This window comes from Ambystoma mexicanum, chromosome 2q (genome assembly GCF_040938575.1).
Source record: "Ambystoma mexicanum isolate Mex_15411 chromosome 2q, UKY_AmexF1_1, whole genome shotgun sequence".
Lineage (NCBI taxonomy): Eukaryota > Metazoa > Chordata > Amphibia > Caudata > Ambystomatidae > Ambystoma > Ambystoma mexicanum.
In genome coordinates, this window is record NC_090924.1 from 1,373,118,471 (window position 1) to 1,373,141,570 (window position 23,100).

The 23,100-nt window shown below is 49.9% G+C and overlaps 1 protein-coding gene across 5 annotated transcripts in view; it reads left to right on the plus strand.

Moving 5' to 3' along the window:
- Window positions 1-23,100, plus strand: part of LOC138570179 (thyroid hormone receptor beta) — a 1,132,895-nt gene that overhangs the window by 1,035,199 nt on the left and 74,596 nt on the right. Inside the window, exon 1 of one of the 5 annotated variants that reach the window (XM_069648854.1) lies at window positions 1,242-1,694. The exons of the other annotated variants lie outside the window; for them this stretch is intronic. Within the exon in view, the coding sequence (XP_069504955.1) occupies window positions 1,316-1,694 (379 nt within the window). The 5' untranslated portion in view covers window positions 1,242-1,315. Of the gene's footprint in view, window positions 1-1,241; window positions 1,695-23,100 lie in introns of those variants that run through there. 5 annotated transcript variants of the gene reach the window in all.

Below are 23,100 nucleotides of genomic sequence, written 5' to 3' on the forward strand. Positions count from 1 at the left end.
CCCTTCCTTTGCCTCTTACAGGGAGAGCACGCTGACACCAAAGGAGGCGCTTATCAAATGCAAGATAACACAACGTCTTTAGTTGTTATCTGTTAGAGTTGGCGTAATGCCATAAGGTTAGAATGGGGGGGGGGTGGTCTGACTGTCTAAAACGAGCATTACCTACATACCCAGAATGACGACCTCACACCAGAAGCATGGCGCTGCTTGGACTCTCAGTAGCACAAAGGGCAGCGATCTAAAAAAGTCGGGGTGCTTCACCCTAGTTGCAGACTAGGAACAGCTCTATAACATGCCCAAGAAGCATTGTCCAGAATGAGTAGATGAACCATGATTAACTTGCAGGACAATCATTCAATTGTCTATGCTTGTAAAATCTCTTCTAGTGTGGCAGGAAAAGAAAACGTTGTAAATATTGCACTGTCTATGGAAGTACATCAGCAACAAAGGAATCATTTATTGGGTTTGCATCAAGTCGCACTCCCCGTTCTGAGACTGGGAGCCCTTCCACTGGCAGTAAAATAAAACGAAGTCTGGACTATTCGCAGAAATGGTGTTAGCATTTTGGGATTCGCAGTACATATTGAAAACCATGATATTTCAACATGGTACGTGACTTTAGAAAAGGCTGCCAATTGCACAGAAATTATATATCTCATGTATGCTGACGTCCGATATATTTGGGGCCTACAAATTATTTGAGGCCCAAACAAAAAGCTACTTACAGAACCTGCAGGTTTTTCACCGTCCTGTTCAGGCTGTAGAGAAAAATCAATATGGCTGAAATGAGATTAAGATGTCCAGTTTTGTCCAAACCTAGACTTCTGTTTGGAGTGTCAAAATGACCCTGTTAGATTGTAAATGAGATTATCTTTAAACAAAAACAAGTTATTGATTTTAGGATTTCATGCTCAATCTGTGAGTCGTAAAGGGCACTATGCATTCTTCCCGCTCAATTCTCATCTGAAGTGACAGAAAAACCTGCAGCCTGCTCCTTAATCACATTGAAAGAGGGGGTTTGCTTGTGGGTTTAGCCAACGTATTTTTCTTTCCAGAGTAAAGGGTGGATTTCGTCTAGGCGTCCCCAGACTGCTGGTCCTCCAGTACTTGCTCTGATCTGCCATGTTCTTTGGGATTTAACCCCAGTCCCAGATTACTACCTTGGGCTGTCATAAACCTGCTTCCCAAGGTGCTTAGTGGCACGCCAGCCCGCTGCTCATAAGGAGGCTTTTGGCACATCGGCTGGCAGGCTGGCAAAGTTGGCGCCCTGCAGTTTGGACCACATCGTCCCCTCTTCCTTCCTTGCCCCCTCTTCATGCGCACGCACAGGAGTGGGCTGGTGCGTGCAGGTGGCCGTAGGAACCAGGCGGCAGAACTCAAAATGAACTACTGCATGCAGGAAGCAGAAGCACCCCCTGGATCCGGCAGTAGCTGCTACATGCAGCCAGGCGACTTCTGCGCATATGTTGACGACAGCCAGGGCTACGCCACCTGCGATGCTCCAGCCCTACACAATAGCCACATCTATATGGAACAGGCCTGGGCGGCGAATCAGCCTTATACCTGCAGTTACCCTGGAAACACCTACTCCGACATGGACATGACAGTCGACCAGTACGGTCCAGCCGAGTACTTCACGGATGAACAATCGACTTTCACGCAAGGGCTGTCGCCGTCTTATTCTCCCAAGAAAGGTATGGGGCATTTCTTGTCAGTTTGGGGGAAGCAATCGTGTTTCATGTTGTTGAGTTTAATCATTATTTGGTTCCAAAGTGAGAGCTGGCGGGGATGTCGCATCCTCTACTTATTACAAATGGGTCTGCTGTCTGCTGGAGCTGAGAGCGGCAGGTGGGGCCGCCGGGGTTGCTAAGCATGGCAAAGCTTTTTGGTGAATCATGAGTTTTATCAAGTGCTCTGTACATGATGGCTGGCTGGCTGGCTGGCTGCAGCGGTGGGGGCAACGCAAGGTACTGTAGATGTATAGCGAGACGAGGATGTCAATGGTTGCTTATGAAACGAGAGACCGTTGAAGGCGCCCGAGCATCAGCACTCCATGCATTGGGGGGTTCCGTGCTAGCTTTTCATTCTCGTTCCAAGCGATCTGATAGCGCCAGTCTCAGAAAGATGAACGCCTGGTCACTCTCTGCTCCAGGAGGCAGCCCCGTGAATTATCCGGGTGCCCTCGGGTTTCTTCAGCAGACCTAGCCACCCACTGAACTGTTTCTCTTGGCAGGACAGCAATTGAATACAAACTGTCGAGGAAATGTACACAGGCCTCCAGAAAGGGAGATTCGGACCAATGAATGGCATTAGCATGTTGTTCGTCTGTAAGAAAGTGTCAGAGAACTTCTGTTTTGAGGTTGCATATTTCAAATAGTGGGTAAATGCACCTTGCACAAAGACTTGGAACTTAAGCGGGAGTTATGCTCTGTTTTTTCAAATTACCATTCTTATTGAGTTGGCTTTGGTATATGGTACACTATTTAGAATACATTATTTAGATAAGTTTGTCCTAATTCGCAACAGGTACCATGATGCTTCTATCCCGCCCTGGCTGTTAAATCAATAGCGCTTTGGACGCAGGGTGTTGAAAGCCCATTACTTGTATTCCAAAAAAGCAAAACTACAAGTTCCAGCTTGCAAAGCAGCAGGACCGGATAAAGATGACCATTGTACGTCACGCTTAAACTGTTCATGTTGCATGCGCTTTCCTCAGCTCGCGCTCTTTCGGCCTTGTGTCACAGTAGTTGCAAGCCTGCAGCTATGCTGCATTCACTCGCTTGTCCAACATTCACCACTGTAAATCCCAATGAAACCGGTCCAGAAACACTCAGGAGATTTTCATGAACTGTTGCTAGAAGAGGACAACCCTAGCACTTCTCAATAAAACATTGCATACACGTTTCCGGGAGCAAAGGATACGTCCTGTTTTCAGCAAGTGTATGTGTCCCCATATTCCCTGTGCATTATTTTGTGTGTGTGTGCGCTCCATGCTGCACAGAGTGAAAGCAGTGAAACACAGTGCCACATTGAGGTGTGTGGTGGACACAACACCGTAGTTCGGCTGTGGTGTGAAAAATGTCAGGTGTTGCTTCTTCTGTACAGTTGTTGAAGGACTCCAAAGGAAGCTGCCTTGTGCAAATGTGCAGAACGCAGAGGCAGACAATGGCAGGAGTGAGTGGGATTATTTCCATATAGAGCACACTGTGTGATAAGGGTAGCACCTAGTTGCAGAGAGCGGTAGGGCAAGGTGGGTGGAACACTGGTCAGTGGTTTGCAGCAAAGCAAAAGGATTGGGTGAAGCACACAGACAGACAGAGGGAGCATGACGTAACAGAGTTGTAGACATGCGTAGGTTTTGCCGAATAAAGCACACTGGCATGCAAGGAAGGCATCTTGAAAATAGTGGTAGGCAGAGTGGGTACGAAAGAACGCAGTGGCAGACCATGGCTGGGCAATTTGTGTGGAGCCCAGTGGCAGCACAATCGGCAAACGAAGTAGACCACTCTGTCAGGCACCTGTGAAAGGAGTGCACTGGGGCAATGTAGAGTGGAACACAGGGTGCAGACCACAATGGATAACTGCTACAAGGAGAGTGGAGCAGAGCTCAGAAGTAGACAATGCCTGGATTAGCAAGGCACTACACACTGGGTCAGGCAGCAGCCGGGAGGATGCCAGGCCGCAGCAGAGGGAGTGGAGTGGAACACAGGGTGCAGACCACAATAGATAACTGCTACAAGGAGAGTGGAGCAGAGCTCAGAAGTAGACAATGCCTGGATTAGCAAGGCACTACACACTGGGTCAGGCAGCAGCCGGGAGGATGCCAGGCCGCAGCAGAGGGAGTGGAACACAGTGTGCAGACCACAATTGATAACTGCTACAAGGAGAGTGGAGCAGAGCTCAGAAGTAGACAATGCCTGGATTAGGAAGGCACTACACACTGTGTTAGGCAGCAGCAGGGAGGATGCCAGGCCGCAGCAGAGGGAGTGGAACACAGTGTGCAGACCACAATCCACAATAGATAACTGCTACAAGGAGAGTGGAGCAGAGCTCAGAAGTAGACAATGCCTGGATTAGCAAGGCACTACACACTGGGTCAGGCAGCAGCCGGGAGGATGCCAGGCCGCAGCAGAGGGAGTGGAACACAGTGTGCAGACCACAATCGATAACTGCTACAAGGAGAGTGGAGCAGAGCTCAGAAGTAGACAATGCCTGGATTAGCAAGGCACTACACACTGTGTTAGGCAGCAGCAGGGAGGATGCCAGGCCGCAGCAGAGGGAGTGGAACACAGTGTGCAGACCACAATCGATAACTGCTACAAGGAGAGTGGAGCAGAGCTCAGAAGTAGACAATGCCTCGGTTAGCAAGGCACTACACAGTGTTAGGCAGCAGCCGGGAGGATGTCAGGCCGCAGCAGAGGGAGTGTAGTGGAACAAACACTGGCAGAAGACCGAGGAAGATGCAGGCGAGCATAGAAGTCAAACTGGCAGATAAAGGTAGAGAGGTGGGGGGGTTGAGGGGGTAACAGGGCATACAAGAGTAAGAATTGGGGCAGAGTGGAACACAGCAGCCGACAACAGCCGGGGCATTGAGGGGCACACCAAGCAGGCAGCATAGGAGCGGGTAGGAACGCACTACTAGACGATGGTGGAGGCACAGGATGGACAGTTGTGTCAGAAAATGCCCAATGGAAGCTGTTTGCGGTACAATTCCGGGTGATCACGGTGGGAACAGGGTGGATCAGAGTGCTAGACAATGGCGGCTGCTTGTTTGAGGTGGGGGGTGCCCGCCCCAGTGTGCAGAGAAACAGTGTGCATAATACATTCAGGAAAGTCGGTCAGTGGTGCAGACAGTACGCTCCGAGCCGCCGCTGCAATTTAAGAAATAATTTCTAGCATCAGCATGGCTGGGCTGGCCTGCATCTCTTGGTCACACACACAGAAGGCAGAGGGGCGCGTCCCATTTTACGCCGTTTTCTGTTGGGATACTGTGCGGAGCGCGTTGGCTCCGCGCAGTTGGCGCAATCCATTACATGAAGAGGCGCTACAGGTTTGGAACCGCCAGTTAATTTCTACGCAAACGGCGCACCAGTGTCAGGCTGCAGGCCGCAGGCACCCGTCTGCATAGTAACAGACGGTCAGATGCGTAGCATGCATTTCACTGTTTGTCAGCCAGTGCAATATGTTACGAGTGAGTGTGGTTGGGGAGCTTGCGCGGCGCCGTGCCGCCTTCACACCCCAGAGTCGCAGTGCTGAGCCAGGGCGTGTCCTCTTCTTTGGCCTCACGTGTGTGCCAATTGCCCGGCCGTCACTAGGACCTGCTGGGGGCCGGCGCCCGGCCCCGTAGTGCATTCGCTTAGTGCTTTTGGCTGCCTGGCCCCTGCCTCGGAAATGAGGTGTCAGTTCCCACGCAGCCCCTGACTGCCGAGATGTTGCGCACAATCCCTGCGCTGGTGCAGGGAGAGATGGCAGGATGCTCCCGACTCCGAGAGCCGCCATTGCTCTCTTTCTCTCGGCTGCACGCTGCAGAGGCCCCTCGTGCGTTTAAAGTGCAGCTTTCTCTGAAGGGCTCGGCCTACCAGGCGATTTACTAGACACTCATTTTCATGGTGGGGCACACTTTCTGTTAATTATAGCCGTGTGGTGTAATAAACTCTCGTTTGGACTCACTTGCGTACAAAGGTGCTGCTCTGCTAAGCCCATTTCACTGCACAAACTCAGCCAACAGAGGTGAGAGTAGAATATACACGTGCAGAGGAGCAACAGGCGCTCCATTATTTATATATTTTTTGTGCATTTTTAAAGCGCTCACACAGTCCGCGGGCATCGAGGCGCTGTTACAGGAATGGTTATTTTTTGTTGTTGTTGCGTAATAGTCTTTTTTTGGCTTAGTTGCATATTTATAATGCGCTTAGATACCCAGCGGTTTCTAAGCGCGGACCCTGGGATCGAACCTGTGTTGCTTCGTGTCGTCTTGCTTCCAAGGCGAGCACGTTGCCGCTGAGCTATCCTCCTGGGACATTGCCGTGCAGAATGATGGGACTATCCTGGATTTTACTTTTTATCGTCCCGTGTGTCGATCTCCCTGTGGCTGCATAACACGATGCTCCCAGCAGCCAAAGGTCTGCAGAACACTCGGAGCAGAGGGTAAGAAACAAAAACAGCACAGATGAGCCCGCCTGAGCGACGACCGTCCGACCGGTGCCTGGGCTTCGCTGTCAAGAAAGGGCCCGCAATCCTAAATAAGAAATGTCAATGTCCGCACCTGCATCCATATGCATACATTTTAAGGCCATTGAAATTGTGATATCTGGTTAGCACTTGCATGCCAGGGGAGTGATTGGAAAGGGGGGGGGGGGACTGGGGCAGGACACAGCTCTTTGCCACAACAGCCCTTAAGTGTGACGTTTAAGAAATTAAGGTGAACGTTAACTGCTTGTAATATTGAACCTTCACCAGATTAGTCTAATTAGAATGTGTAAAGAAGTTAATGACCCCCCCCCCACCCCCGCGCACAAGTGTGCACGTTGCCACTCCCCCACAGTCTCTGAAGTTGCCGGCTCACCCAACAAATGAAGGGTTCAACCCTCCAGAACTGTTAGCCTGGGTGCACCCCTGTCCGCAGTCCTTGCTGAATACAGCGAGCGTTGGCAATACCAACACTTTGAGCTTTTGTGTAGGCATAGGAAAGGCACTTGCCAGGCACAGCCTTGGTGGTATTAACTGACCATTGATGGTAGCAGGTCCGAAGTGGTGCAAGTAACCTCGGCATTTAATCGCCGTACCTGGCATATACGGAAGCCAAAACTGTTGGCTTTGCCGTTGTATGTTTTTAACAGGACTTCGGTGAAGAACACGCATAGTGCTTATAAATTCCAATGGCTGAAGACAGACCTTATGGCATTTATATTACACCATCAGCGTGTTTACAACCCCAAATAAGCCATTAACACTCCGAAGAGTGCTTTGAAAAACCTGCAGGTGCTTTGAGTGCAAAATCTGATGGTAAGATTGAGAGTTCCCATGAGGAGGCGTTTTGGGCGAGCGAAGGCAGGAAAGAGTGTTTCAACTTTGAGCAACCGAAGTAAAGGCGAGGCAGACCGCAATTAGAGGTAGGAGAAAGGCTGTATTCATTGGTAAACAAATACTATTTTACCTTAGTTTCTCCCCTTTCAGATAATGCCTAAAGTACCACTTTTGTAAGAGCGTGAAGATCTATGAATGCCAGTAACAGCATAAGGAAATTATAATTTTCCAGCATTACTGGATATCTATATAATGAATTTCTTTATGCATACAACATAGTGGCAGCTGCTCTCAATACAAGCTGCTGTAAAATACACCATCATACGTGTACACGTAAGAATAATGTACCATCGTTAGTGCCCGAAACCTAATGCCTTTTGGGTCCTGTTTGGGCTGTAAAGTTTACATTTTGGAAGCCAATTTTCCAAAATGGTCACTGGGGAAAAACACAGCTGCGCACCTGCACTTGATGTGGGTCAGGCTCGCTCACATTCTAAATTTGCGCCCCCAACCTTTCAAGGTTACCAGAGTAGGTTGCAACAGCACAAGGAGCACTGGCAGACACGGACAGGATGAGCAGGGTGGATCACTGTGGTAAGGTATCCCGTTGTTTCCCCAAAGAAAATTACTTCAATGTAATTTACTTAATGGAAAATGCTTCAAAAATACTAAGAATTTTATATGTATTTGTAGGGTAAGAGGTAAAAGGGGAGTAAGGAGCAGAAGGGGGCATAAGGGGGGGGGGCATCCAAAAAGTATTTAGAAGCCTTTTTTCAGAGTAATTTCAATAAAGTAAATTACATCGAAGTAATTTAGTGTTTTGTAATGACATAAAACCAGTGTTGGACGATAGCAGGTGGTGTGTAGTGGTGTTCTGCGTCCTTAAGGAGACCAGGTCGGTGGTCCACCGGGTACTGCACCTCCCATTGCACCCATACGAGGACACACATGCACTGTCATTTCAGCACTGCAGCTGAAGCTTAATCATATTAATTGACAGGGATTCATTTGGAAAGCCTGGGAAATTTAGATTTTTAAGATGTCTCTTTGTTATTAGCAGTGACTATTCTAATATGTAAATAATATGTAAAGGTTTAAGTAATTGGAGTTGTGATGGAACGTTTTCGACTGAAAACTCGCTCACAGCTCCAATTACCTGTGGAATTTCTTATTAGGCAATGAAAGCGAGCAATGGTATCTGCAAGTTTGATAGGTAAAGAGTCCTCTTAAATATAGATATTCAAACCTTCTTAACACAATGCATAACAACAAACTGGAAGTTTATGTGCCAGGATCTCAGATACACTGCTTTACCAAGGTGTGTGCTCCTTGGCACATAGTTTAATCTCACTGGGCATTGCCTGCAAACAGGGTGTGCCTAAAAGAGTCCTGTGCCCAAGGTGCTGAAAGCGCTGCGTTGCAATGTCTGAATTTGTTGTTTGCTGAGTACCTGCCCTTCTTTTTTCCATTTAAAGCACCGAGTTGAATAGTTTATTAAAAGGTACATTAGCAGTTGCCATGGGAAAGCAGCAGACTCTGATGTGCCTGTAGAAATGTTGCTTATCATTTTTATTTTCATTATAATTGTTAGAGAAAGTGTGGCAATACCACGAGTGAAGCGTGCACTGTAAACGGAATCACTTATATTTTGGGCTAAATGATTCTCCCAGGATCACTCGGGTAAGTGAAGTGGTGAAGTCAAGATTTGAGACCAGTTTGCCACTTGGATGAGTTCCCCCATTTCTTCCCAGGTCTGGTTGTTAGAAATATGTGTTCAGAATCGTAATAAACCTCTGATAAATGTAAAACTCTTCATCGAAATATGTAGAGTAAAAAGGGTGTGTGTGTGTGTGTATAGCTTTCTTTCCCCCATCTGGAATGAAAGCCTGAAAGCCTGCTAGTAACAGAATGAAATGCACTGCGAGGCTAAAATTGACCACTGAGCTTTGTATATATATAACTTCAAAACTAAACAAATGAACAAAAGATAATGTGTTGCAAGGTCACTTTGTTGTTCGACACAGCCAATGCTTGTTAGGTGTGTCAAGTAAGCACACATGAAAGTAAGGCAGGGGACGAGCGTGGAGTGTCCGAGTTTCCAGCCATCCCAGCGTCTCCACCCACGCCTCCTTGGTCACACTACTGCTCTGATGCCCTTCGATCCCGTGAAGCACGGAGCAGGACGATTTGGCGCGGCCGGTTCGGCGCGGGACGATTTGGCGCGGCCGGTTCGGTGCGGGAGCTGGTTCGGCGCGGCAGCCCGCGCCGAACTGGCCGCACAGAAATAATAAAAACTCATGCAAATTGTTTTCATCCATTCTTTAAAAATTCATGAGTGTGCCTTTCAGGTGCTATGGGTGGTTTTGCCTCATTGCGCTAGAAAGGACGTGGTCTCTACCCATGAGTACTCAGAGTTGCTGTGTGTCTCCAAGGTTGCGTGAGACGAACACTCAGCCACGGGTTCGAGGCCCAGAGCGTGCTCCTGGCAGCCTGAGTGCATTTAGAGAAAGTGGGTTAAGACGCATCTCTGGCTTGTTTATTAAGAACTGAAAGGAGACCCGGCCATCACACAACGAAAAAGCAACAGAAATACAGAGATGGGGTCTCTAATGTGGTGAACAGGAGTTTGGTACATGTGACCCCACAGGAGGAGCTAAGGGCCCCTGGGGGCCTCATCGGAGAACACAAGCGCCAAGAGGGCTTGCACGCAGCAGTGACCTCTGGGTGACCCTGACCTTCAGTACCCTTCTCTGGACTTTTAGGTTTGGTGGAACCTGTTGCCTTTTGGTCCAGCTCTTAGCCCCATCAGTCCAGCCAGATACTGAGATTAACACCTTTGGTGCTGGGGGATTTACTATGCAGGAATGTGCCCGAGGTTACCAGGGGTGGGTAGGTAGGTAGCTTGGTGCCCCTCGCTCCCTACACTTTAGGGCAACCGATACCAAGTCTTCCAGCAGACGCAAAGGCTGCCGGGAAGAAGGTAGAGAGACGAGTCTAGATCACGAGGCCCTGAGGAAGGGCGAGTCACCACGAAACATTGGCCAAATGTGACTAAAACATCACGAATGTGAAACTATCGGAAATTGAAACGTATCCAAAGCCACACTGTGGGCGTCATTGGGGGGGTAAAACGAGCGGTATTCCCAAATACCGCCTATTTTACCGATACACTGATTGAGTTTGTAAACCAATAAGACAATTGTCTGCATGTGGAGGGCGGTATAAGCACCACAAACATGGACATGAATGGTTCTTGCAGTATTGCTTCATGAGGTAATACCGCCATGCCCCAATGAATTCCCATTATAGGGAATAACTTTACTTGTAATTCGACAGACATCTGGTTACCACCAGGGGTAGCGGTATTTCTGTTTGGTGGCTACCACTAATACTCCCAAGCTGGTAATGTGACTGGAGTCCCCATAAAATTGTTGCTAAATATCTCTATCGCTAGCGGTATTCCTGAAAAATCACACAATTCAGATTTTTTCACTAGTGCAGTGGTAACGTTTTTACTATTGTTGTACACCAAAATAATGCTTTCCCTGCAATGCCGGAATTGGGAGGGCGGTAAAATCGATACTATGTGGCAAATAGCACTGCTTTCAAGACCTCTGGCCCCCGCCAGGGATCCTCGTGTGTCTTTTTTGTTGCTGTTCATAATAACAGGAACCCGTACCTTTTGCCCACTTTTTAAGACTTGGAAATGAAATAGCCTGTGTCATATCAGAGTGTAGGCAGGAAGATAGCTCAGTGGGTTACGTGTTCGCTGCATAATTGAATCCCAGCAGCGTTAAATTGCCCAGGTATTTTGAAACTGTTTCTGCACTCTGTGTGTCTTGAAGCCCAGTCCTGGGTACCCCCTTTGACTCTCTGTGTGAGCTGCGCCCTGCTGCAGGGACGTTGCCTTGGGCAAGGCCTGAACCGCTTGGACCACTTGTGTAACAGGGGCCCCGCAGTGCGGTGGGCCCCGCGACCATGTCATGGGAGGGGGGCCCCACTTGAAGTAAAAAAAAAAAATTTCAATTTTTATTTTTTAATATTTCTTTTTGAATTCACTCTGCATTTATAAAGAAATAATTTCTGTAACAGAAATAATTTCTTTATGAAGGCGGAGTAAATACAAAAAGAAACTTTTTGAAGTCCGGGGCTACACCCACCCCATGACATGAAGAACCTAGGCTGGAGGCCTCCATGTCATTGGGTCGGGGGAGCCCTATGACTTCAAAAATAGTTTATTTTTGAAGTCACTCTGCCTTCATAAATAAATTATTTCCGTTATGGTTCCGTCCTTAACGGAAATAATTTCTTTATGAAGTCAGAGTGACTTCAAAAAGAAACAATTTATTTTTGAAGTATTATGTCTCCCCTCAACCCCAATTTATGCTCAGATTATACTCCTAAACCTTATCACCTTCTGCATGTATATAAAAGAGGAAACGCTCTCTCATACATAAAATGATGTCTGTGCTATGGCTTAAACTAGGTCCACAAGCACTGTAATGGAGATCCAGAGGCCTCGAGGGCTGATCTCTATGTGATCCTCTCAGTAGAGGTAAGTTTTCTAATATTGTCAGCCAGTTTCAAAGATGGTGGCTATTGCTGACCCTCGTCCGCCATCCGCTCAGGGAAACCTGCACGGCTGCAGAGCTTGCACGCCGTCTGCTGTCTGAATCAGCCGATTCACGCTGGGATGCTGAGTCACTGCGGTGAGGGGGCCTGGCTGCACAGCGTTAGTAACGCTGGCAGACAGCAGACGGCGTGCAAGCTCTGCAGCCGTGCAGGTTTCCCTGAGCGGATGGTGGACGAGGGTCAGCATTAGCCACCATCTTTGAAACTGGCTGACAAAATTAAACTTCCCTCTACGGAGAGGATCACATAGAGATCAGCCCTCGAGGCCTCTGGATCTCCATTACAGTGCTTGTGGACCTAGTTTAAGCCATAGCACAGACATCATTTTATACAGCATTTCGTCCTGATGAAGGCCGTACACAAGATGAGGCACATCAAGCCTACCTAAAAACAGCTGAAACACCCTGGTGTAGACGCACTACTCCTAATTTCAGGGCAGTAACTCTGCCTGCTTTAAACAGAACTTTTTGTCTTCAGTATCCCCATGTGATGTTAAAAATGTTGACTTGTTGAGATGTACACTACAATATGTGTTTTCTTTTGACATATCGCGATTGATTTCGAGCCTGTCTTACACACACAAATTGGCAGGTGTGCCAAGAAATGCTTTGGTTCCGTGTGTTGTAAATATGTAATTTTTAGTCTGTATTCTTCGGTTTAAACACCGTATGATGTCATATCTCTTGAAATGTGTTTTATGTTTATTTACACTATTTTGAATATATAAAAAAAACAAGATTCATTCCAAAAAAAGAGTATGAGAGACTATTTCCTCTTTTATATACATGCAGAAGGTGATAAGGTTAAGGAGTATAATCTGAACATAAGTTTTTCTTTGAACCTATTCAACTGTAATTATTGTTCCCTACACAACCCGCCTGGGTAGAATAGGTCCCCAACCAGGAGCCCACATTTTTGTTCCCCTCAACCCCATGACGTGTGCGTGTGAGTGTATGGTGAAAGAGTGCACACTTAAATGTATGGGTGGCTGCCCGGGTGTGCCTGTATGGTGAAAGGGTGCACACTTAAATGTATGGGTGGCTGGGTGTGCATGTACGGTGAAAGGATGCACACTTAAATGTATGTGTGGCTACCTGGTTTTGTCTGTATGGTGAAAGGGTGCGCACTTAAATGTATGGATGGATGACTGGGTGTGCATGTGTCTATATGGTGAATGGTGTGTGTGCTTGTGTTCAGGGGCGCAACAAAAGCTACATTTCAGGGTGGCTAACCATTCAAATTTTGGGTGAGGCGCTAACTTCATGTGTGTTGGGAGAGTAACAAAATTATTTGTGTGGTGGCATCGAACTTCTTTATGCATTTTTACAAGACTATTCTAGTGCAGCTTCAATGTTACAAGCAGTTAACTCCCTCCTTTAAGTCTGAAAGCAGCCACTTTGTGGACTGCTGTGAGAATGACTGGTCTCTGTTCCCTCTCAACCCTTCCAATCACTTCCCTGGCATGCAAGTACTAAACCCACATCACAATTTCAATTGCCCAAAAAATTTGGCATTTGAATGCAGGTACTAACAATGAAATGCTGTACATTAGTCATTGCTGGGCCGGGACCTCATTAACAGCGAAACCCAGGTGCCGTTTAACATCTGTGTCCTTGGCAACTGCTCTGAAGGTCAGCCAGGTCAAGTCAACATAGCCCACATTTTCGCGGGGGGAGGAGTGCTGAAGCCCAGTCAGCTCAATGGTATTGCACCACTACTTGTGTTTAATGCCTTGATTACTTATTGGTAATCTTCATTGCTGCTAGCCCTATTCTTCCTCATCCCAGTACTTGTGTATGAGGCAGTACTTGTATATGAGGCACTATGCCGCATACACAAATACTGGGATGAGGTAGAGGTATGTGAAGGTAATGCCTGACTTAGCTACCTGTAATCTTCATTGCTCCTAGTCCCACTCTTCCTCATCCCAGTACTTACATATGAGGCATGGAGCCTCATACATAAGCACTGGGACAAGGAAGAGTGACATGGGGTAATCCTGGGCCAATTAGCTGATTTTGGAGGTTGGATAGGGATGGGATGGAGAGGGGATGTGTGGGGGGGCAGGATTGTCCAATAAATCATAACGGCCATCCATGTCCATGCTAAGCAGGAATGATATGTGGTATTAGTGGCTAGAGAGGCATTTTGGTGCAGCCAGTCTAGTCATTCCTCAGTTTGGTATGACTTTTTTTAACTGGGCATTTCTGATAAAGCAGTCCTAAGTGTAATACCTGGCTAGACTGGCATTTGGGTTGTGCCAGTCTAGCCATTTCCTACTGCAGCATTTTATATTTTTCTGGGCATCTGTGATAAAATTATATGATATGATAAGTCATATATAACGCACCTGTACACAAGTGTTTTTAGGCGCGACAAGACAAGGGAAGGAAAACAGAGGGAGGACAAGACAAATAATCTTACTAGGCCTTTTCAGATCGTGCAAGTGCAAGTAAGAGAAGTTCAAGGGAAAGGGGAGGGAAAAACAGGGCAGCAATGCTCTGAGTAAGTGCAGCCCGGGAAGCTCAGCTCTCGGTAGTGCAAGAAGTACAAGTAATTGTAGGGTTACAGTTACAGCCCTTAACTGTGTGGTAGGCCCGTAGGCAGTGCAAGGGTGACTGATCAAGAAAGAGCCTGGACTCAGTGAGACTGAGGGTAGCCAAGCAACCAGTTGGTACAGCAGACAGGTAGGTCAGCAGAGGAGGGAGAGACAGAAAGCAGAGGAGAAGAGGAACCTTTTGAGCTGCTTCCAGAACTTCAGGTGGTCCGGCTCAAGTTTGGGAGGGGCAGGGAGGCATTCTGTAGAGGAGAGAGATCTACCCCCCACTCTCTGCCTGGAGAAGCATCTAACTCTTAGGGCTCGAGAAGGAAGGTATTTTGGAAGAGAGCGTTTGATGTAGTGCAGATCCCAGCACCAGAAAGCCTTGTGGACAATGCAAAGGGTCTTGAACTTGATCCTTGCAGCCTCCGGGAGCCAGTGTAGAGTTTTCATGGCTGGAGGGATACAGTCCCTGGGCTTGAGGCCAAGGATAAGTATTGCAGCCCTGTTCTGGATTAGTTGCAGAGGGCAGAGAGTAGAGGAAGGTAGATTGAGAAAGTAGCTGTTGCAGTAGTCCAGCTTAGAGAGAACCAGGGCTCTGGAGACAGTGAGATTCTGGGGGAAAGTGAGAAAGGGAAGAGTCCCTTTGAAGAGGTGCAGCTGGTAGTGGGACTTCTTGGCAAAGTCTGAGATGTGAGGAGAGAGTGGAGTTGAAGATGTCACCAGGAATGAGCGAGAGAGGAGAGGAGGCTGAGGGGAGCCTGAAAGAAAGCTGAGTGTCATCTGCATAACACTGAAAGTTAGAGGAGAAGGTACAGATCAGGTGGGCCAGAGGGGCCAAGTAGAGGTAGAAAAACCAGGGTGATAGGATAGAGCCTTGGGGAACGCCACAGGTAGAGAGAGGTGGCGGAGAGAAAGGGACAAAGTTGGACCTGGGAGGGGCGGCTCAAGAGGAAGGAGGTTAGCCACTCCAGAGCCTGATCCATGATGCCCACATTCTCACTGAGTTGATTGATGAGGATGGCGTGGTTGACCGTGTCGAAAGCAGAGGAATGTTCAAGGAGGATGAGGACAGAAGGAATGCTGGAATCAAGGTTAGAGATCAAATCATCACAGGTGTTTAGGAGAGTAGTTTCCAGGCCTCTGGCAGCTCTTAAACGAGACTGATGGTCATGGAGGAAACCAACAGATTCAGTGTGCAGAGTAAGCTGGGAGATGGCCAGCTTTTCCAAGAGTTTGGGAGAGGGAAAAGTTCCAGTGGCAAAATAATGATTACAGAAATCGGCCAAGGCTGGAGCAAGGGTGTCAATATGGTCCTTGGTGATTCTGGAGGAGCTGGCGAGCACCTGTTTCAACAACACTTCCATAGATAGGACTTCTCTAGAAACCTTTTCAGGTGTTAGAGAGAAAGAGGAGAAGGGAGGACGAGGAGGAGAGGGAGAGATGGCCAAAGGGGGGGGCCGAGAGAATGAGAGGAAGAGGAGATAGTGGAGAGGATGTCCTGAGTTTTAGCAGAGAAGCGCGAGGCCACAGCCGTACAGAGGGCCTGTTGAGAGAACAGGAGAGGTAGAGACTGCAACCGGATTGGCCAGTTCTTTTCAGATTTTAAAAACTTTGGCTGTGGTGTTAGTGGCCACAGAGAGGCAGGCTTGAATGTGTGCTCTCTTCTTGATAAGTCTTATTGCTTCGATTGGCATTTTGGTGCAATCAGTCTAGGTATGTTTAATGTGGCCTGGCATGATTTACTGTAATGTTATTACGTGTCTACACTGGTCTACATTGTGCAGTCAGTTGGACATGTTTTCATTGTGGCATGGCATTTTTAATAGCAAAGCATTAATGTTCCTGTGCACTGTTGGTGACTTGCATGTATTGGATTGGTGTTACCCTACAAAACAATAGCAAACACTGGGCCTCATTACGGCTTTGGCGGTAGCCATGCCGCTATTGGCGACATGGCTGCTGCCAAAAACAGGTCCGGGTTCCCAGAATGGGGAACAGGCGGAATGGTGTTAACGGGCCCGCCACCATTAGCGGAGCCCATTCTGCCTGACTCGTAATGAGGCCCACTGACTTTTTAGCATATTTTTCTCAGAAAGTGTGCTGTATATTGCATTAAAACACATATTTATATCTTTCTCCTAGTGCAGTGTGCGGCATAACCCTTCAGCAGCACGTTTGTGCGTATTGCGCTAGCGTGGTAATCTAAGCCAGCCCAGAGTGTGGCGCGACCCGTGATTTGTTGCTGAGTTGGGTGGGCCCCCTCAGCATGGCTCGCAGGGGGGCCCCCAGATCTTGTGTTACGCCACTGGCTGGGACCCCCATAAACAGATCCTTTGGGGTCCTTCTGTTCCCTGAGGTCTCTGGCCATCAGGTGGTACTGAAGCCGGGGGTTCCCATGTGCACTATTTCTGTGGGGGCCCATGCCAGGCTCCTATGTGGGTCTTTCTAGAGTGTTCTGTGGGGGTAGGCTGACCCCGCCAAGCGCAGAAGCGGAGCGGGAAGTGAGGAAACCGGGAAGGCAGTGAGCGGCGGACCCAGAGGGCTGAGCAGGACGATTTGGCGCGGCCGGTTCGGCGCTAGCACGCCAAAACATCCCAGCGCCGAACTGGCTGTGGCGAATCGGCCCGCGCCGAACCGGCGGCGCCGAAACGGGTGTACCGCCTGAAGCACAAGGCATGATGACTTTCCCTCACCTCTCCTGCCATCTAGCGGCCTTCTAAGTGGAAGCACAATATTGCGCAGCAATGGAAAGAAAGCATTTATCGGGGGTACCAGTAGGAAGTGATTGGTGAGAGCGGGGCTGGGAGCCTGGCTTAATCGTCTACTGTTGGATTTACTCGTTTGCTAGATTATTGGGGTGTGGGCATCTGGAGATGCAAGGGGGCCCGAGTTGCCGATGTTATTAGCACGGTTTCTGTATAACGTGTGCCTGCTCGGCATTATGCACAGTGCTCTGGAAATGATCATTTACATCCGGAATATGCTGACCCTTAGTAAAAGCGCTCTCCTATCTCTTTATCTCTAGAGTGTAGATTTCCAGAAAATCCAAGTGAGCTGCCTGGCAGCAAAGAAGCGGAAGATGGCCGAATGAGGCTGAGAGTGTGCAGCAAGGCCGCCGCATTACTGCGGCGCATATCCCTGCATGCTAGCAACACACATCATGGTGTGGGCGTGGCCCTGCACACGTGTGGGCGTGGCACTACGTGACGTGCATCTCAGGGTTTTTCATCATGGAATGCAGGCAGGTATGGTGGCTGGAGGGGGGCTTGGCGGATGGGTTGGCAACTTTTGCCTAGATTGCCTGGCTTGGGGGAGTGTCCGCGGCAGGTAGGGGGGGGCACCAAAAGGATTGGTTAGGTGTTGGAAATTGTTCCTAGGGTAGGGTGACCAGACGTCCTGGTTTTTGCTGGGATTGTCCCGAAAATTGGAACTCTGTCCCCCTTTGTCAAGATTATATTTCCATTGGAACCAGCAGTGGTCGTGGTGTTTGGTATTAGCCCTTCACAGCTGGCAGGCACAGCTCGCACAGAAGAGATGTTGCATTTTACAATTTAAGATAGTGTTCGTTTGAGCTAAATTAGTGATACATTAATTACAATAAGTGTTTATTTGAACAGTAACACTTAAAGCCCCTTCTCTACCAACCGCCTACTGAAGTGTAGTGCCTTGACGGCCACTTTTCAACAGTTAGTCCTACTTTTATTTTAACTGCCCTGTTCTGGTTTTTTACTTTTTAAATCTCGTCACCCTGTCCTAGAGGTGGTCCTGGCGTTTGGGGTTATCCAGTGAAGTTGTCCCACCGGTGCTCACCGGATACATCCAAGCCGGTAGGGGTCAGGGTCAAAGGAGCCGGTGTAGATGGTACAGGTTTTTATTTTCTGGTCCCCTGGTATTACTTCTGGGCGCGTGGGCAGAGGAATGGGCCACGCCACCCTCTTCCCAAATAATGCTAGAGTTCAGTTTGTGATATTCAATGAACTCTGATGACGAACGCCACGTGTGATCTGAATGGTTGCTCCATTAACTGTTGGGATTAAATGCGACCCAATGTTTTCAAAGAAAGATGGCATTTGTTCTTGACCAGCCCTGCCCCTGTGCGACCGTCAGGAATTCTGTGTGGACCTGAACCATGCCAAATAGCTTCCCATTTAAATGTTCTGCCCGTAAGGGAGTGTGTTCCGCATTTGCGGAGCTCCAGTGGGACGTGGAGGGAGGACTTCTCTTCAGTACCTTTGCAGATGGCAGCTGCTGCTTGTGAGGCCCTAAAGGTCACGAGCCCTGCAATGCCACACACACTGTCCATGCCTAGCGCCAGCCCTGCCGGTGGCGTTTCCTAGTCGCCCTATTCACCCCAGGCTCTGGCTTTTCTCTCTTCAGACTTTCCACACCCTTCATCTCCTTGTCCCTCTGCCCCTCAGTAAATCGTCGCTCCTCCGCATCCTGTCCCTCCATTGAGTCTGGTTCTACGCTCGTCTCCCCCATCTTACCCCTTCCTTAGACTGTCCGTGCGCACAGCATAGGATGCACTTAGTTCAGTGAATCGTGCCACTTTAAAGCACGTAACACCAATTGGTAAATTGGTGGCCCTGCCACTAAACCGCTAAATCCAAAACGCGATGGCCTTGTGTGTCAAGTTTACTGACCATCCTTTTAAATAACCTTTATTTGGTTGATCATTCGCTTACTGGACTTATTTGCACGGGGCCCCTTCGCTATGAATGATAGGTTCACAGTGACTGCTTCACTTTCAAATATGTGAGACTTGCAACCCCTTTTGTGTCTCCCTCCTTATCCTGTCCGGTGCCTCTCCCTCATTCCCCCTCCTGTCTCCCTCCTTCCCCTCTCGTGTCTCCCTCCTTCCCCTCTCCTGCGTCTCCCTCCTTCCCCTCTCCTGCGTCTCCCTCCTTCCCCTCTCCTGCGTCTCCCTCCTTCCCCTCTCCTGCGTCTCCCTCCTTCCCCTCTCCTGCCTCTCCCTCCTTCCCCTCTCCTGCCTCTCCCTCCTTCGCCTCTCCCGCCTCTCCCTCCTTCCCGTCTCCCGTCTCTCCCTCCTTCCCGTCTCCCGTCTCTCCCTCCTTCCCGTCTCCCGTCTCTCCCTCCTTCCCGTCTCCCGTCTCTCCCTCCTTCCTGTCTCCCGTCTCTCCCTCCTTCCCGTCTCCCGTGTCTCCCTCCTTCCCTCTCCCGTGTCTCCCTCCTTCCCTCTCCCGTGTCTCCCTCTTCCCCTCTCCCGTGTCTCCCTCTTCCCCTCTCCCGTGTCTCCCTCTTCCCCTCTCCCGTGTCTCCCTCTTCCCCTCTCCCGTGTCTCCCTCTTCCCCTCTCCCGTGTCTCCCTCTTCCCCTCTCCCGTGTCTCCCTCTTCCCCTCTCCCGTGTCTCCCTCTTCCCCTCTCCCGTGTCTCCCTCTTCCCCTCTCCCGTGTCTCCCTCTTCCCCTCTCCCGTGTCTCCCTCTTCCCCTCTCCCGTGTCTCCCTCTTCCCCTCTCCCGTGTCTCCCTCTTCCCCTCTCCCGTGTCTCCCTCTTCCCCTCTCCTGTCTCCCTCCTTCCCCTCTCCTGTCTCCCTCCTTCCCCTCTCCTGTGTCTCCCTCCTTCCCCCCTCCTGTCTCCCTCCTTCCCCCCTCCTGTCTCCCTCCTTCCCCCCTCCTGTCTCCCTCCTTCCCCCCTCCTGTCTCCCTCCTGTGTCTCCCTCCTTCCCACCTCCTGTGTCTCCCTCCTTCCCCCCTCCTGTGTCTCCCTCCTTCCCCCTTTCTGTGTCTCCCTCCTTCCCCCCTCCTGTGTCTCCCTCCTTCCCCCTCATGTGTCTCCCTCCTTCCTCTCCTGTATCAAACTCCTTCCCCTCTCCTGTGTCTCTCTGCTTCCCCTCTCCTGTGTCTCTCTGCTTCCCCTCTCCTGTGTCTCTCTGCTTCCCCTCTCCTGTGTCTCTCTGCTTCCCCTCTCCTGTGTCTCTCTGCTTCCCCTCTCCTGTGTCTCTCTGCTTCCCCTCTCCTGTGTCTCTCTGCTTCCCCTCTCCTGTGTCTCTCTGCTTCCCCTCTCCTGTGTCTCTCTGCTTCCCCCTCTCCTGTGTCTCTCTGCTTCCCCCTCTCCTGTGTCTCTCTGCTTCCCCTCTCCTGTATCTCCCTGCTTCCCCTCATGCTACTCCCCCCTTCCCTTCTCCTTTGTCTCTCTCCTTACCCTGTCCTGTGTCCCTCCCTTCTTCCCCCTCCTGTCTCCCTCCTTCCTCTCCTGTGTCTCCCTCCTTCCTCTCCTGTGTCTCCCTCCTTCCTCTCCTGTGTCTCCCTCCTTCCTCTCCTGTGTCTCCCTCCTTCCTCTCCTGTGTCTCCCTCCTTCCTCTCTCCTGTCTCCCTGCTTCCCCTCTCCTGTCTCCCTCCTCCCACTCTCCTGTCTCCCTCCTTCCCCTCTCCTGTCTCCCTCCTCCCACTCTCCTGTCTCCCTCCTTCCCCTCTCCTGTCTCCCTCCTTCCCCTCTCCTATCTCCCTCCTCCCACTCTCCTGTCTCCCTCCTTCCACTCCTGTGTCCCTCCTTCCACTCTCCTGTCTCTCCCTCCTTCCACTCTCCTGTCTCTCCCTCCTTCCACTCTCCTGTCTCTCCCTCCTTCCACTCTCCTGTGTCACCCTCCTTCCACTCTCCTGTGTCTCCCTCCTTCCACTCTCCTGTCTCCCTCCTTCCTCCCTCCTTCCTCTCATGTGTCTCCCTCCTTCCTCTCATGTCTCCCTCCTTCCTCTCATGTCTCCCTTCCTCCTTCCTCCTTCCTTCCTCTCATGTCTCCCTCCTTCCTCTCCTGTGTCTCCCTCCTTCCTCTCCTGTGTCTCCCTCCTTCCTCTCCTGTGTCTCCCTCCTTCCTCTCCTGTGTCTCCCTCCTTCCTCTCCTGTGTCTCCCTCCTTCCTCTCCTGTGTCTCCCTCCTTCCCCTGTTCAGTCTCCCTCCTTAACCTGTTCAGTCTCCCTCCATCCTCCCTCCTGTGTCTCTCCTTCCCCTTTCCTGTGTGTTCATCCTTCCCCCCCTTTTATCTCCCTTCTGCCACAGCTTTTCTCCCCCTTCTACAGGTCCCCGGCGTCCACATAAGCATCTCCACATCTCAATCGGTCAGTGGGGATAGCTGTGGAAGAGGCATGCCTCTGATGCTCAAACGCCCTACAAAGTCTCCCCTAATTATGAGGGGGCGGAGCACTGGATCACAGCGTGGACCTTATGTTACACTTGGTAAAACAGTACATTTTGGCAGGGGGGGGGGGCACATTTTTGTTTTGCTGCGGGGTTCTGCAGCTTCTAAGGTGGGCCTTGATGGAAAGAGCATAATGATGTAACGTGGGTCACCTGTCTTACGCAACGCTGGGGCCGGAAGGTAAGTTTACAGGTAAGTTTACTTCCAAGTAGTTACTTAGTAGAGAAAGCACTGGGACATCCACCCAGCCCAGTTCAGCAAGTCCAACTGCCAACCGTGGAACCTTACACACATCACATCATTCAACACTCCACACTCCAAATGACATCACCAGCCAACCCACAGATCCAATTACGACACACCTCCCTCCCTTAAAGAGGACAACACCCTTCGTGCACACACTACCCGCAGCCATTACTATCCTGCCATCCAGCACCAAATAGAAACAACAAGAATGGTTCCCCCGCCACTAGCAAAAACACAGAAAGTGGAAGAACAGCCTAAACTCGCTAAACCCCTGACTGCAGCACTAGTACTGGGGCCAACAACCTAACAAGATGGAACACCCTAAACACCACATGGGAAAACCCACAACGCAGCAGATCGAGAGAAAATGAGAACACAAACCGGTGCGCTGCAGATGTACCCAACAAAAGTACTATAAATATCCAAACCAACACCAGCCAGCAACTATCCCTAAAGACCCAAGGTAACCTGCTCCAAACAACTAACACCAACTGGCACAAACAGCACCCAACTGCTAACCCCGATACTCCAAACACCTAAGGCCTCCAAAGCCCACCCGGAAACCCCACAATACACAATACAGACAGCACCTCACTGCCCCCAAGGTAACTAGACAGCACCTCACTGCCCCCAAGGTAACTAGACAGCACCTCACTGCCCCCAAACAACTATAGACAGCACCTCACTGCTGCAAAACATAACTATAGACAGCACCTCACTGCCCCCAAAGTAACTAGACAGCACCTCACTGCCACCTCCAAGTAACTAGACCGCACCTAACCGCCCCCAAATGCAACTAGACAGCACCTCACTGCCCCAAAAGGCACCCGTCGGCCCATATCCTCCAGGGCCCATCCGACCACCCAGGAATACAAATCTGCAGCAGCAACTCCCTGCCACAGCCTGCAGCAGCACCTAACTGCACACCACTAAAACCCCACTACAAACACCCCAGAGCCCACCCGGCCACTCCGGAAATACTATTGGAAATACCCCCACAAATAAACACAAAACACCACAAGACAACAGATAAAACCCAACGATGACCAACCACTCCAAAAACCAACCTTAAAGGAGTTGAACACTACTCTTACAACATGGCACAAAAGTCCATGCGCCAGTCCCGCACCCCCAGTGTCCTAGACGTCCATAGGCCAAAACATGAACACAACAACCTCAGTATATCATAAAACAGGCCTTGACTGCTAACATCAACCCAGTGCCCAATGCATGACATGCACCATCCCTGAGGCCACGACGCAAAGACAACAGCAGCCTAACGGGCCTCACCGACAACTACCATACCAGTCCACAGTACTTGAAAGTGCCTTCATGCGCACGTATGCACCCCACAGGTCTGGATCCAACTCCCTCAAGTTCTTTGCCACGCCACGACACCTGTGACAGAAGTCCAGCTGGAACGTCCATCCCTTGGCGCACATAAAACAAGTGACCTTCCTCACGGACCATTCGGGAACCTGACCATCCTTACCGCGATGC